This window comes from Scardinius erythrophthalmus, assembly GCF_964197995.2.
Source record: "Scardinius erythrophthalmus genome assembly, chromosome: 22".
NCBI lineage: Eukaryota > Metazoa > Chordata > Actinopteri > Cypriniformes > Leuciscidae > Scardinius > Scardinius erythrophthalmus.
Genome location: NC_138242.1, coordinates 34,130,014 through 34,145,465, shown reverse-complemented (window position 1 = coordinate 34,145,465; position 15,452 = coordinate 34,130,014). Strand labels below are relative to the sequence as shown.

At 43.7% G+C, this 15,452-nt stretch overlaps 1 protein-coding gene across 11 annotated transcripts in view; it reads right to left on the bottom strand.

The window, feature by feature from the left end:
• The window catches only part of ptprma (protein tyrosine phosphatase receptor type Ma), a 296,654-nt gene that overhangs the window by 92,108 nt on the left and 189,094 nt on the right, over window positions 1-15,452 (bottom strand). For 6 of the 11 annotated variants that reach the window (XM_081352828.1, XM_081352833.1, XM_081352834.1 and 3 more), the window contains exon 13: window positions 14,286-14,322. In XM_081352828.1, coding sequence (XP_081208954.1) covers window positions 14,286-14,322 — 37 coding nt within the window. Of the gene's footprint in view, window positions 1-10,951; window positions 11,027-14,285; window positions 14,323-15,452 lie in introns of all 11 variants that reach the window. The other 5 variants (XM_081352824.1, XM_081352829.1, XM_081352830.1 and 2 more) reach the window with 1 other exon arrangement.

Below are 15,452 nucleotides of genomic sequence, written 5' to 3'. Positions count from 1 at the left end.
ACTGCAACACTAAATCAGTCACTGCAACACCAAACCAGTCACTGCAACACCAAACCAGTCAGTGCAACACCAAACCAGTCACTGCAACACCAAACCAGTCAGTGCAACACCAAACCAGTCACTGCAACACCAAACCAGTCAGTGCAACACTAAACCAGTCACTGCAACACTAAACCAGTCAGTGCAACACCAAACCAGTCACTGCAACACCAAACCAGTCAGTGCAACACCAAACCAGTCAGTGCAACACTAAACCAGTCAGTGCAACACCAAACCAATCACTGCAACACTAAACCAGTCAGTGCAACACCAAACCAGTCACTGCAACACTAAACCAGTCACTGCAACACTAAACCAGTCACTGCAACACCAAACCAGTCACTGCAACACCAAACCAGTCACTGCAACACCAAACCAGTCACTGCAACACCAAACCAGTCAGTGCAACACCAAACCAGTCACTGCAACACCAAACCAGTCACTGCAACACTAAACCAGTCACTGCAACACTAAACCAGTCAGTGCAACACCAAACCAGTCACTGCAACACCAAACCAGTCAGTGCAACACCAAACCAGTCAGTGCAACACTAAACCAGTCAGTGCAACACCAAACCAATCACTGCAACACCAAACCAGTCAGTGCAACACCAAACCAGTCACTGCAACACTAAACCAGTCACTGCAACACTAAACCAGTCACTGCAACACTAAACCAGTCACTGCAACACTAAACCAGTCAGTGCAACACCAAACCAGTCACTGCAACACTAAACCAGTCAGTGCAACACTAAACCAGTCAGTGCAACACTAAACCAGTCACTGCAACACTAAACCAGTCACTGCAACACTACACCAGTCAGTGCAACACCAAACCAGTCACTGCAACACTAAACCAGTCACTGCAACACTAAACCAGTCAGTGCAACACTAAACCAGTCAGTACAACACCAAACCAGTCAGTGCAACACTAAACCAGTCACTGCAACACTAAACCAGTCAGTGCAACACCAAACCAGTCACTGCAACACTAAACCAGTCACTGCAACACTAAACCAGTCAGTGCAACACCAAACCAGTCAGTGCAACACTAAACCAGTCACTGCAACACCAAACCAGTCACTGCAACACCAAACCAGTCACTGCAACACCAAACCAGCCACTGCAACACCAAACCAGTCAGTGCAACACCAAACCAGTCAGTGCAACACTAAACCAGTCACTGCAACACCAAACCAGTCACTGCAACACCAAACCAGTCAGTGCAACACCAAACCAGTCAGTGCAACACCAAACCAGTCACTGCAACACCAAACCAGTCACTGCAACACCAAACCAGTCAGTGCAACACCAAACCAGTCACTGCAACACCAAACCAGTCACTGCAACACCAAACCAGTCAGTGCAACACCAAACCAGTCAGTGCAACACCAAACCAGACACTGCAACACTAAACCAGTCACTGCAACACTAAACCAGTCACTGCAACACTAAACCAGTCAGTGCAACACCAAACCAGTCACTGCAACACTAAACCAGTCAGTGCAACACCAAACCAGTCAGTGCAACACCAAACCAGTCAGTGCAACACCAAACCAGTCACTGCAACACTAAACCAGTCAGTGCAACACCAAACCAGTCACTGCAACACCAAACCAGTCAGTGCAACACCAAACCAGTCAGTGCAACACTAAACCAGTCACTGCAACACTAAACCAGTCACTGCAACACTAAACCAGTCACTGCAACACTAAACCAGTCACTGCAACACCAAACCAGTCACTGCAACACCAAACCAGTCACTGCAACACTAAACCAGTCAGTGCAACACCAAACCAGTCACTGCAACACTAAACCAGTCACTGCAACACCAAACCAGTCACTGCAACACCAAACCAGTCACTGCAACACTAAACCAGTCACTGCAACACCAAACCAGTCACTGCAACACTAAACCAGTCACTGCAACACCAAACCAGTCACTGCAACACTAAACCAGTCACTGCAACACTAAACCAGTCACTGCAACACTAAACCAGTCACTGCAACACCAAACCAGTCAGTGCAACACCAAACCAGTCACTGCAACACTAAACCAGTCAGTGCAACACCAAACCAGTCACTGCAACACTAAACCAGTCACTGCAACACCAAACCAGTCACTGCAACACCAAACCAGTCACTGCAACACTAAACCAGTCACTGCAACACCAAACCAGTCAGTGCAAAACCAAACCAGTCACTGCAACACTAAACCAGTCACTGCAACACCAAACCAGTCACTGCAACACTAAACCAGTCAGTGCAACACCAAACCAGTCACTGCAACACTAAACCAGTCACTGCAACACTAAACCAGTCACTGCAACACCAAACCAGTCACTGCAACACTAAACCAGTCACTGCAACACTAAACCAGTCAGTGCAGCACCAAACCAGTCACTGCAACACTAAACCAGTCACTGCAACACTAAACCAGTCAGTGCAACACTAAACCAGTCACTGCAACACTAAACCAGTCACTGCAACACTAAACCAGTCACTGCAACACCAAACCAGTCACTGCAACACTAAACCAGTCACTGCAACACTAAACCAGTCACTGCAACACCAAACCAGTCAGTGCAACACCAAACCAGTCACTGACACACTAAACCAGTCAGTGCAACACCAAACCAGTCACTGCAACACTAAACCAGTCACTGCAACACCAAACCAGTCACTGCAACACCAAACCAGTCACTGCAACACTAAACCAGTCACTGCAACACTAAACCAGTCACTGCAACACCAAACCAGTCACTGCAACACTAAACCAGTCACTGCAACACTAAACCAGTCACTGCAACACTAAACCAGTCACTGCAACACCAAACCAGTCAGTGCAAAGCCAAACCAGTCACTGCAACACTAAACCAGTCAGTGCAACACCAAACCAGTCACTGCAACACTAAACCAGTCACTGCAACACCAAACCAGTCACTGCAACACCAAACCAGTCACTGCAACACTAAACCAGTCACTGCAACACCAAACCAGTCAGTGCAACACCAAACCAGTCACTGCAACACTAAACCAGTCACTGCAACACCAAACCAGTCACTGCAACACTAAACCAGTCAGTGCAACACCAAACCAGTCACTGCAACACTAAACCAGTCACTGCAACACTAAACCAGTCACTGCAACACCAAACCAGTCACTGCAACACTAAACCAGTCACTGCAACACTAAACCAGTCAGTGCAACACCAAACCAGTCACTGCAACACTAAACCAGTCACTGCAACACTAAACCAGTCAGTGCAACACTAAACCAGTCACTGCAACACTAAACCAGTCACTGCAACACTAAACCAGTCAGTGCAACACCAAACCAGTCACTGCAACACTAAACCAGTCACTGCAACACTAAACCAGTCAGTGCAACACTAAACCAGTCACTGCAACACTAAACCAGTCACTGCAACACCAAACCAGTCAGTGCAACACCAAACCAGTCACTGCAACACTAAACCAGTCAGTGCAACACCAAACCAGTCACTGCAACACTAAACCAGTCACTGCAACACTAAACCAGTCAGTGCAACACCAAACCAGTCACTGCAACACTAAACCAGTCACTGCAACACTAAACCAGTCAGTGCAACACTAAACCAGTCAGTGCAACACTAAACCAGTCAGTGCAACACCAAACCAGTCAGTGCAACACTAAACCAGTCAGTGCAACACTAAACCAGTCACTGCAACACTAAACCAGTCACTGCAACACCAAACCAGTCACTGCAACACTAAACCAGTCAGTGCAACACTAAACCAGTCAGTGCAACACTAAACCAGTCAGTGCAACACCAAACCAGTCAGTGCAACACTAAACCAGTCAGTGCAACACCAAACCAGTCAGTGCAACACTAAACCAGTCAGTGCAACACTAAACCAGTCACTGCAACACCAAACCAGTCACTGCAACACCAAACCAGTCACTGCAACACTAAACCAGTCAGTGCAACACCAAACCAGTCAGTGCAACACTAAACCAGTCAGTGCAACACTAAACCAGTCACTGCAACACTAAACCAGTCACTGCAACACCAAACCAGTCACTGCAACACTAAACCAGTCACTGCAACACCAAACCAGTCACTGCAACACTAAACCAGTCACTGCAACACTAAACCAGTCACTGCAACACCAAACCAGTCAGTGCAACACTAAACCAGTCAGTGCAACACTAAACCAGTCAGTGCAACACTAAACCAGTCAGTGCAACACCAAACCAGTCAGTGCAACACTAAACCAGTCAGTGCAACACTAAACCAGTCACTGCAACACCAAACCAGTCACTGCAACACTAAACCAGTCAGTGCAACACCAAACCAGTCAGTGCAACACTAAACCAGTCAGTGCAACACTAAACCAGTCACTGCAACACTAAACCAGTCACTGCAACACCAAACCAGTCAGTGCAACACCAAACCAGTCACTGCAACACTAAACCAGTCAGTGCAACACTAAACCAGTCAGTGCAACACTAAACCAGTCAGTGCAACACCAAACCAGTCAGTGCAACACTAAACCAGTCAGTGCAACACTAAACCAGTCACTGCAACACTAAACCAGTCACTGCAACACCAAACCAGTCACTGCAACACTAAACCAGTCAGTGCAACACCAAACCAGTCAGTGCAACACTAAACCAGTCAGTGCAACACTAAACCAGTCAGTGCAACACCAAACCAGTCACTGCAACACTAAACCAGTCAGTGCAACACCAAACCAGTCAGTGCAACACTAAACCAGTCAGTGCAACACTAAACCAGTCACTGCAACACTAAACCAGTCACTGCAACACCAAATCAGTCACTGCAACACTAAACCAGTCAGTGCAACACTAAACCAGTCAGTGCAACACTAAACCAGTCAGTGCAACACCAAACCAGTCAGTGCAACACTAAACCAGTCAGTGCAACACCAAACCAGTCAGTGCAACACTAAACCAGTCAGTGCAACACTAAACCAGTCACTGCAACACTAAACCAGTCACTGCAACACCAAACCAGTCACTGCAACACTAAACCAGTCACTGCAACACCAAACCAGTCACTGCAACACTAAACCAGTCACTGCAACACTAAACCAGTCACTGCAACACCAAACCAGTCAGTGCAACACTAAACCAGTCAGTGCAACACTAAACCAGTCAGTGCAACACTAAACCAGTCAGTGCAACACTAAACCAGTCAGTGCAACACTAAACCAGTCAGTGCAACACCAAACCAGTCAGTGCAACACTAAACCAGTCAGTGCAACACTAAACCAGTCACTGCAACACTAAACCAGTCACTGCAACACCAAACCAGTCACTGCAACACTAAACCAGTCAGTGCAACACCAAACCAGTCAGTGCAACACTAAACCAGTCAGTGCAACACTAAACCAGTCACTGCAACACTAAACCAGTCACTGCAACACCAAACCAGTCAGTGCAACACCAAACCAGTCAGTGCAACACTAAACCAGTCAGTGCAACACTAAACCAGTCAGTGCAACACTAAACCAGTCAGTGTAACACCAAACCAGTCAGTGCAACACTAAACCAGTCAGTGCAACACTAAACCAGTCACTGCAACACTAAACCAGTCACTGCAACACCAAACCAGTCAGTGCAACACCAAACCAGTCAGTGCAACACCAAACCAGTCAGTGCAACACTAAACCAGTCACTGCAACACTAAACCAGTCACTGCAACACCAAACCAGTCACTGCAACACTAAACCAGTCAGTGCAACACCAAACCAGTCAGTGCAACACTAAACCAGTCAGTGCAACACTAAACCAGTCACTGCAACACTAAACCAGTCAGTGCAACACCAAACCAGTCAGTGCAACACTAAACCAGTCAGTGCAACACTAAACCAGTCACTGCAACACTAAACCAGTCACTGCAACACCAAACCAGTCAGTGCAACACCAAACCAGTCAGTGCAACACCAAACCAGTCAGTGCAACACTAAACCAGTCACTGCAACACTAAACCAGTCACTGCAACACCAAACCAGTCACTGCAACACTAAACCAGTCAGTGCAACACCAAACCAGTCAGTGCAACACTAAACCAGTCAGTGCAACACTAAACCAGTCACTGCAACACCAAACCAGTCACTGCAACACTAAACCAGTCACTGCAACACCAAACCAGTCACTGCAACACTAAACCAGTCACTGCAACACTAAACCAGTCACTGCAACACCAAACCAGTCAGTGCAACACTAAACCAGTCAGTGCAACACTAAACCAGTCAGTGCAACACTAAACCAGTCACTGCAACACTAAACCAGTCACTGCAACACTAAACCAGTCACTGCAACACTAAACCAGTCACTGCAACACCAAACCAGTCACTGCAACACTAAACCAGTCACTGCAACACTAAACCAGTCACTGCAACACCAAACCAGTCAGTGCAACACTAAACCAGTCACTGCAACACTAAACCAGTCACTGCAACACCAAACCAGTCACTGCAACACCAAACCAGTCACTGCAACACCAAACCAGTCACTGCAACACTAAACCAGTCACTGCAACACCAAACCAGTCACTGCAACACTAAACCAGTCACTGCAACACTAAACCAGTCACTGCAACACCAAACCAGTCAGTGCAACACTAAACCAGTCACTGCAACACTAAACCAGTCACTGCAACACCAAACCAGTCACTGCAACACCAAACCAGTCACTGCAACACCAAACCAGTCAGTGCAACACCAAACCAGTCACTGCAACACTAAACCAGTCACTGCAACACCAAACCAGTCACTGCAACACCAAACCAGTCACTGCAACACTAAACCAGTCACTGCAACACCAAACCAGTCACTGCAACACTAAACCAGTCACTGCAACACTAAACCAGTCACTGCAACACCAAACCAGTCACTGCAACACCAAACCAGTCACTGCAACACCAAACCAGTCAGTGCAACACTAAACCAGTCAGTGCAACACTAAACCAGTGGCATCGTTTACATGCTCCACTTGTGCTTCAGTCGGCCTGAACTGGTTCTGATTGATGGATCTGACTGTAGTGTTTACATGAACGCTGAACATGTAATCAGGTTGATGTGTGTGTTTATATCTCACAAACTTCGGGATATATTTTTGGAATATACAGAGTTTATAATATAATAACTACTCTCCTACATCGGTTCTTTATTTGTTTTAATCAGCAGACTTTAAGACAAATGGACATGTGACGCGCAGAACATCAGTGGACGAAGGAAGATCTATATAATGATGTGCTTGTTAGTAAAACAGGTTAGTGTTGGTAGACCATTAATCAAGTTAATCACTGGTTAGACTAGCCTGGCTTTGCTTGTAGAAAAGAGAACGACTTTAAGATCTGAGATGTTTCTCCTAGAGAGCAAAGTGAACGAGTCTCAGATGTTTCTCCGGAGAGATCACTGGAACTCGAGATGCATGTCGAGCCAAATATCAATTCTCAGCTCTAAACGGAAAACATTGTGGATTTGGGCCGGATTCGCTACATTTCCTCAGCCGTTGCCATGGTGATGGCCTGACAGCATCCCTCAGCCGTTGCCATGGTGATGGAGGACGGTTGCCGGGTTTGGGTTTCTGTTTCGCCGCATGTGATTCTCAAGGAAGAACAACAACAGAAGCCCGAATTCATGCTTTGATAAATCCTAAAATTTTAATTATGACATGCAAAGTCATAATTCTAACATAAAAAGTACAAATTTACATTCAAATCTGATTTTTAATCTTATTTTTATTTTGAACATTTATCTTATAATTTCAACTTTTTATGTCAGTATTTCATCATTTTGCCTTTTGTTTCATAATTAACTTTTTAATCTCATAATTCAAACTTTTTATCTTATTTTACGATTTAGTATTTCATCATTATGACTTATGCCATAATTATGATTTAGAATTTTATCATTTTGATGTTTGTCTCATAATTGACTATTAAATCTCATCATTGACTATTTAATTTCATAATTGACAATTTAATCACATAATTTTGACTTTATCTCATAATTATGATTTAGTATTTTATCATTTGGATGTTTGTCTCATAATTGACTATTTCATCCCATAATTGTGACTTTATCTCATAATTATAATTTAGCATTTTATCATTTGAAGTTTGTCTCATAATTGACTATTTTATATCATAATTTTGACTTTATCTCATAATTATGATTTAGTATTTTATCATTTCGATGTTTGTCTCATAATTGACTATTTAATCTCATAATTTAGATTTTATCTCATAATTATGACTTAGTATTTTATCATTTGGATGTTTGTCTCAATTTACTATTTTATCTCATAATTATGATTTAGCATTTTATCATTTGAAGTTGGTCTCATAATTGACTATCTAATCTCATAATTATGATTTAGTATTTTATCATTTGGATGTTTGTCTCATAATTGACTATTTAATCTCATAATTAAGATTTAGTATTTTAGCATTTTGACGTTTGTCTCATAATTGACTATTTAATCTCATAATTTTGACTATCTCATAATTATGATTTATCATTTGGATGTTTGTCTCATAATTGACTATTTAATCTCATAATTTTGACTTTATCTCATAATTATGATTTAGTATTTCATCATTTGTTAGTATTTAAACGCTGATGTGTGAAACGCTGCCTCTGACAGCGGCGGATGAGAGCTTCAGCTGGACTGGGAATATTGAAATGTAATTTAAACGGGATGAGCTTGTCATGCGCTGCGGTCTTTAGTTCAGGGTCTGCCGGGTCACATCGATTCCTTCGAAGGACATCAGCGCTGAATAAAAAGCAGCTAATTTAGTGACTCCTGCTCCAGCGTTTATTTCCCGCAGTAAAGGTGTGTATTCAGCGCGCAGATTCGGCTAATAGAAAGTGACCTTCTGCGGGAAGCAAAACAGCCGGGATCAAACGAGGCTCGTCAGACGAACATAACCCTGAAAATCCTCAATTACCTTTTCAACCTGCATCCATTCACAGCTAAAAGCAATCGACAAACACAACTAAACATTCAGTCCCGGGTCACACACACACACACACACACGGAGCAAATATATACCACAGAGCACTATAAACAAGCAATGAAAAAGTTGCACAGATTTTATAAACCAACAACAAAAAAACATGTCCAGCTCATATTTCACTCTAAAAATAAAATTAAAAAAATGTATGAATTACATTTGGCATAAGAACATTATGAATAGTGATTGAAGACTAATATATATATTTTAATGACATTATTTTCACGACAATTAAACAAATATCCTCAATTCTCATGACTGTAATGCATCCAGATGCTTTAGTTTTGAGATTTCTCAAAGACGATTCAAATTACTACAAAATCATGATTTATTTATTCAAATCTGCATAACTTTAGGGCAGTACAACAAATACTACCATGATATATGAACCAACTGAAAAAAAACATGTTGTTATTTTCACATTATGGAAATGAACATTTTAGGAAAACACCAAATCTTCATGCTTAAAATAAACAATTACTATTAATAAAAAATATACAAAACTAATAAAATAAAATAAAAGATAAATTATTATAAAAATAATAAATTATATAAATAAAAGTATAAAATATTTGTATAATGTATAAATTCCATAAAATATAAATATAATAGAAAATATAAATATAAAAATAAAAGAAAATATAATAGAATTTGATATATATATGTTACCGGTAAATTCTATAGAATGCCTAGGTAATGTATTTTTGCCAAAAACCATCAGGCATTCTATACAATACCGGGATTTCACACTTTGCCGGTAACATATATATATATATGTTTTTGATTTTGGAATGAAGTATGATCTAGACATGAACACACACACAAAGCAGAAACTGGACTGGTTTAACAATCACACACACACGCACGCACTCGTAGACACACACACGCAAACCCTAAACCTACCCGTCACACACACACACACACACACACACACACACACACACACACTAACCCTAAACCTACCCATCACACACACACACACACACACACACACACACACACACACACACACACACACACACACACACACTAACCCTAAGCCTACCCATCACACACACACACACACACACACACACACACACACACACACACACACACACACACACACACACACACACACACACACACACACACACACACACACACACACACACTCACTCTAACTCTACCCCTAAACCTACCCTTCACACAAACACTCACACACGTCTGGTTCACTATCTTTGTGGCAAAACCTACCCATCACACACACACACACACACACACACACACACACACACACACACACACACACACACACTAACCCTAAACCTACCCATCACACACACACACACACACACACACACACACACACACACACACACACACACACACACACTAACCCTAAGCCTACCCATCACACACACACACACACACACACACACACACACACACACACACACACACACTAACCCTAAACCTACCCATCACACACACACACACACACACACACACACACACACACACACACACACACACACACACACACACACACACACACACACACACACACACACACACACACCCTAAACCTACCCATCACACACACACACACACACACACACACACACACACACACACACACACACACACACACACACACACCCTAAACCTACCCATCACACAAAACTTTCTGCATTTTTACATTTTCAAAACAACTCATTCTGTATGATTGATGATCTGTTTTCCTCATGGGGACCAAAATGTCCCCAAGGACAAGGATTTTATATATTGGCATCTTTTTGGGGACATTTTGGGTTTACCAGGACACACACACACACACACACACACACACACACACACACACACACACACACACACTGATGTGGACGGTGGTAGTTCTGACCTGTTAGTTGGCTGTCGCCGGCAGCGGGTGCGATTCGCACATATGGTGTGGTGAGCTGTGTCACAATAATGGCAGCTAGAAGAGGAGAAGAGATCCAGCCAACATGCAGAGAGAGAGAGAGAGAGAGAGAGAGAGAGAGAGAGAGAGAGAGAGAGAGAGAGAGAGAGAGAGAGAGGGGGGAGAGAGAGAGACAGAGAGAGAGAGGAGAGAGAGAGGGAGAGAGAGAGAGAGAGAGAGAGAGAGAGAGGGAGAGAGAGAGAGAGAGAGAGAGAGAGAGAGAGAGAGAGAGAGAGGGAGGCATTCCTTCATTCACAGGTTATTAATGCAGAGAGAGAGACACAGGCTCCACCCAAACCCTCACGAGCGGCCGCTTTACGGACAATCACATGATCAATCCTTCGCTAACACTCATAATTGATCAGAAGTATGGCTTCGTTAGCATAGCAACTGATCTATAGTGAGCGAATGTGATGGACATCCGTCAAGCTTCGGCCAGAACGGCAGCTCACGAGGGCTTTAGAAAAGAGCTTGAGAAAGACAGAAAGTTTTGTTCACATGCTCAGTGAGAATTAATAGCTTGACATTGAAGGTCAGTGAATTATTGCATGTACATTTTGACATGTGTGTGGAAAACACGACCGAGTTCCTCAAAAAATATGAAAATACGCCCTTCAAGACATTCGGTAACCAGTGGAGTCAGAAAAATCAACTCAATTCAAAGAGAAAACAAGATTATTGTTCTGACTCCACTGACAGATATTTGCTCTTGTTTTAAGCACAAACTCACTTTATTTTGATACATTTTTCATTAAACAAGACTTAATATCTTCAGTCATTTTGCTTTTCCAGTAAATGAATCTTGATTTAAGAATGTTTAGATGTTTGTGCTGGAAAACAAGACAGAAACACTGAGGAAGAAGCTCATTTAATAAGTGTGTGTGTGTGTGTGTGTGTGTGTGTGTGTGTGTGTGTGTGTGTGTGTGTGTGTGTGTGTGTGTGTGATGATTGACAGGTATAAACAGGTATAAAGGCCGTCAAAGCTCGTAGTAGAGACTGCAGTTTGAAGGACAGAATGACAGTGTTTCTTCACCCGTCCTTCTCACATAATCGCAGGTTCAAGGACTAAATCCACATCTAAAACATCTCAATCTGTCGGTAAGCACGAGTTCCCTTTCAAGGTCGACTGACGCTGAGGGAACGCTTCGGTGAGGACGTCGTGAAGCACATGTGAACGTCAGAGGCCAGGGAACGATAAAGCTGCCCGGAAACACAGCAGCGCTAGCATCGTTACGGTCTGAAGTAGCGCACTGTGAAACTGTCCCTGTCATATTTGGTGTTGTTTGTCTTTATATCTCTATATATAAAGTCATGGCAAGCAAGCAGCAGTTTAGGGTGTGTGTGCACCCCTGCCCGTGTTATTTAACAGGTGGACACACACATTCTCTGTGTATCTTGTTTGGGTGAGGAGTCAGCGCTCGAGGGATAGAGGGACTTCCGGGACTACCTCGACGCCGAGGTCTACCGCTTTTCCCCAAACTCCACACGAGGTGTCAAGAAACCGGTTTCGTACAGAGTGTATAGTGCTCAAATAAACTATTCCTGTGTATCGGATTATAAAGAGCACGGTTATGGGGAGATGCCAAAAGTGGAGGAGACGCTAGTGAGCTATCTCTCCCTGAGGCGACATCTTCCCTAAAGGCCCCGGCATTACCCACTGAGCCAGACACAACCACATCTTCACTAGTGGCTAAAGCTAACTCTGCCAGGCTGCAGCTCGCCTTCACAGTTTCTGCAGGACTACCAAGCCGAGGAGACATGGACGAGGGCGGGGGAATTGGTCCTGACGTAGTTCGCGAACACAGATTTATCTCTCAGGGCCACCCAGGAGACGGCTAAATCCATCGGCCGCTCTATGGCAGCCCTGGTGGCCACTGAGAGGCATCTGTGGCTCAACCTCAGCAATATTAGAGAGAAGGACAAGAATTGTCTGATGGACGCGCCCCGTCACCTTCTGGCCTCTTCAGCGACGTCGAGAGGTTCCAGGAGTCAGGCAAGCAGACGGACGCCTTCCAGAAGCTCCTCCCCGTCGCTCTCATATCTAATATCCCAAACATCTAAAGCTAGCTTAGCCTCCCGTGCTCCCCCTCAGACAGGGACAGGGAGGGTGCTCTCAGCCGCAGTTTTCAAGGGGTAAGATGGATCTGAGGACGTCATTATCTCCAAGGAGGCTGCGGGGAAGAGGTCCTGATGCCCGAAGGCTCAGGCCAATGAGGACAGTCCCCCCAGTCAACGGTTCGCCGTTACAGGGCGTCGGACTGACTGCACAACAACAACCAGAAGCCAGTCTCGAGAGTATGGTACCACTAGTAGAATTGTTGGCAGCGTGGAAGCTAATGCCAAATATTTCTCGTTGGGTCCTGCAGACCATAGAAAAAGGGTATCAAATACAGTTCGTGTCTCGCCAGCCCAGGTTTATGGGGGTCCTATCCACCGTGGTGGCCCTCGAGCAGGTTCGGCCCCCTAACAAAGGGTCCCCTGCAGAGAATGAGCGTGGGTGATCTCACTGGCTTATGAGTCGGTCGGACAGCCCTCACCTTTGGCTGTCCGTTCCCACTCGACCTCCAAGGCCCTTACGACAGGAGTAGCTCCCCGAGATGTCTGTGATGCGGCAGGGTGTGGTGAGGACCCCCACCCATCACAGACATCTCGGGGAGCAACTCCTGTCGTTCGACACATTCGTAAGGTTCTACTCTTTGAACCTGTACTCTACACCAGGGTCCCAGGTGCTCTTGTCCTAGCGCTGCTCTTATTATATCACACTGGACAGACACTTCTCGCTAAGGTGGCGTTGGTATAGATGTTCCCTCAGCGTCAATCGACGCATCACGAGTCCCATTGAAAGGGAACGCCTCGGTTACGACTGTAACCTCAGTTCCCTGAAGAGGGAACGAGACTCTGCGTCACCTTGCCATATCTCCTACGTGCCAGTCAGCGACTACTTCAGACTGTTACGAAGCTAGCACTGCTGTGTTTTTGGGCAGCTTTATAGTGTCCTGGTTTGTGGCGTCACCCGCCTCTGACGTTCCGCCACACCGGAATACATGTGCTTCAAGACGTCATCAGGTGAAGTGTTCCCTCAGCGTCAATCGACACAGTGTCTTGTTCCCTCGTGTGAGTGTGTGAGTGAGTGAGTGAGTGTGTGTGTGTGTGTGTGCCATGAATGCTCAGCTAGTTTTCCATTCTGAACACAGTCAGAGTCATTCCCGCAGACATGCTGGAATCATTTAGGGAACATGTTTCAATCAGTCACTCGATTACTCTCACACAGACCTACCTTTAGTGGCCACACGAACACAATCGATCTTAGTTTCCTGAGAGAGAGAGAGAGAGAGAGAGAGGGGAGAGAGAGATAGAGGGGGGGGGGAAGAGAGAGAGAGAGGGGGGGAGGGAGAGAGAGAGGCATTAGATTAGTGAATATAAACATATGATCCACAGACTCAAACACATTCACAGCATTTTCTTCAAAATTACTGCTGTTTTTCACCTGTGATCTTGACAAAAATGTTTTTTTTCCTCTATTTTCAAATGGCTTTACATATAATCATGATGTTAATGTTTATTATATCCTCATAATACATTTGTCTCGTTTTCCTCTAAAAACACATAAAAGTCATTAAAACGAGATGAATTTACAGTACTTCAGAAGCAGAACTGCATGACATCAGGGAATATTTCCTAAATGAAGTTAATTTTTTGCTCCATTGTGAAAGAGCTTTTCCGAGCGCTGTGAGATTTACACTTAACAAGAGAACAATTGACAAACAAATGAACTCAATTCAGGAATTATTGTCAAAAAACAAGCATGCATGATTATCTGGCTTCTCAAAGTAAACTGATCTTGTTTTTAAGGCCGTTTATGTGTTTATCTTGAGAATCAAGAACAAGTTCTGCTGATTGAGCAAATGAGAGAAAGCTCTGGAGATGATTTACTAATATTAAATCCATACAGTGAACATCTGCCGTGTAAAATAATCATGATGTTTACCAGTAAAAGACTGCAAAAATAATAAACCTGCCCTGCAAAGAATTAATACTTTTGTCTTGTTTTCCAGCACAAATATCTAAAGAATCTCGGATCCCTGAATGAATCAAATGCACATCGAGAGAAAATAAGAGAACGTGGAACGATTAAATGCAGAAAATCTACACAGATAAAGAGGTGAAGCTGATGCTTTTCCACAGCAAAACAAACTTCACATAATTAAAAATGCTTTTTAATGGGAAAAAAACTGCTACATAAAGAATAATGTTAGATTAATAGTTGCATTTGATTGATATTACTTTGAAAATGTTATTAGAAATACTGGTTTACAATAAGGTTCATTAGTTAACATGAACTAAGAATGAACAATAATTCTTCAGAATTTATTAATCTTAGTTATTATTAATTTCAGCATTTACTAATACGTTATTAAAATCAAAGGTTGTATTTGTGAACATG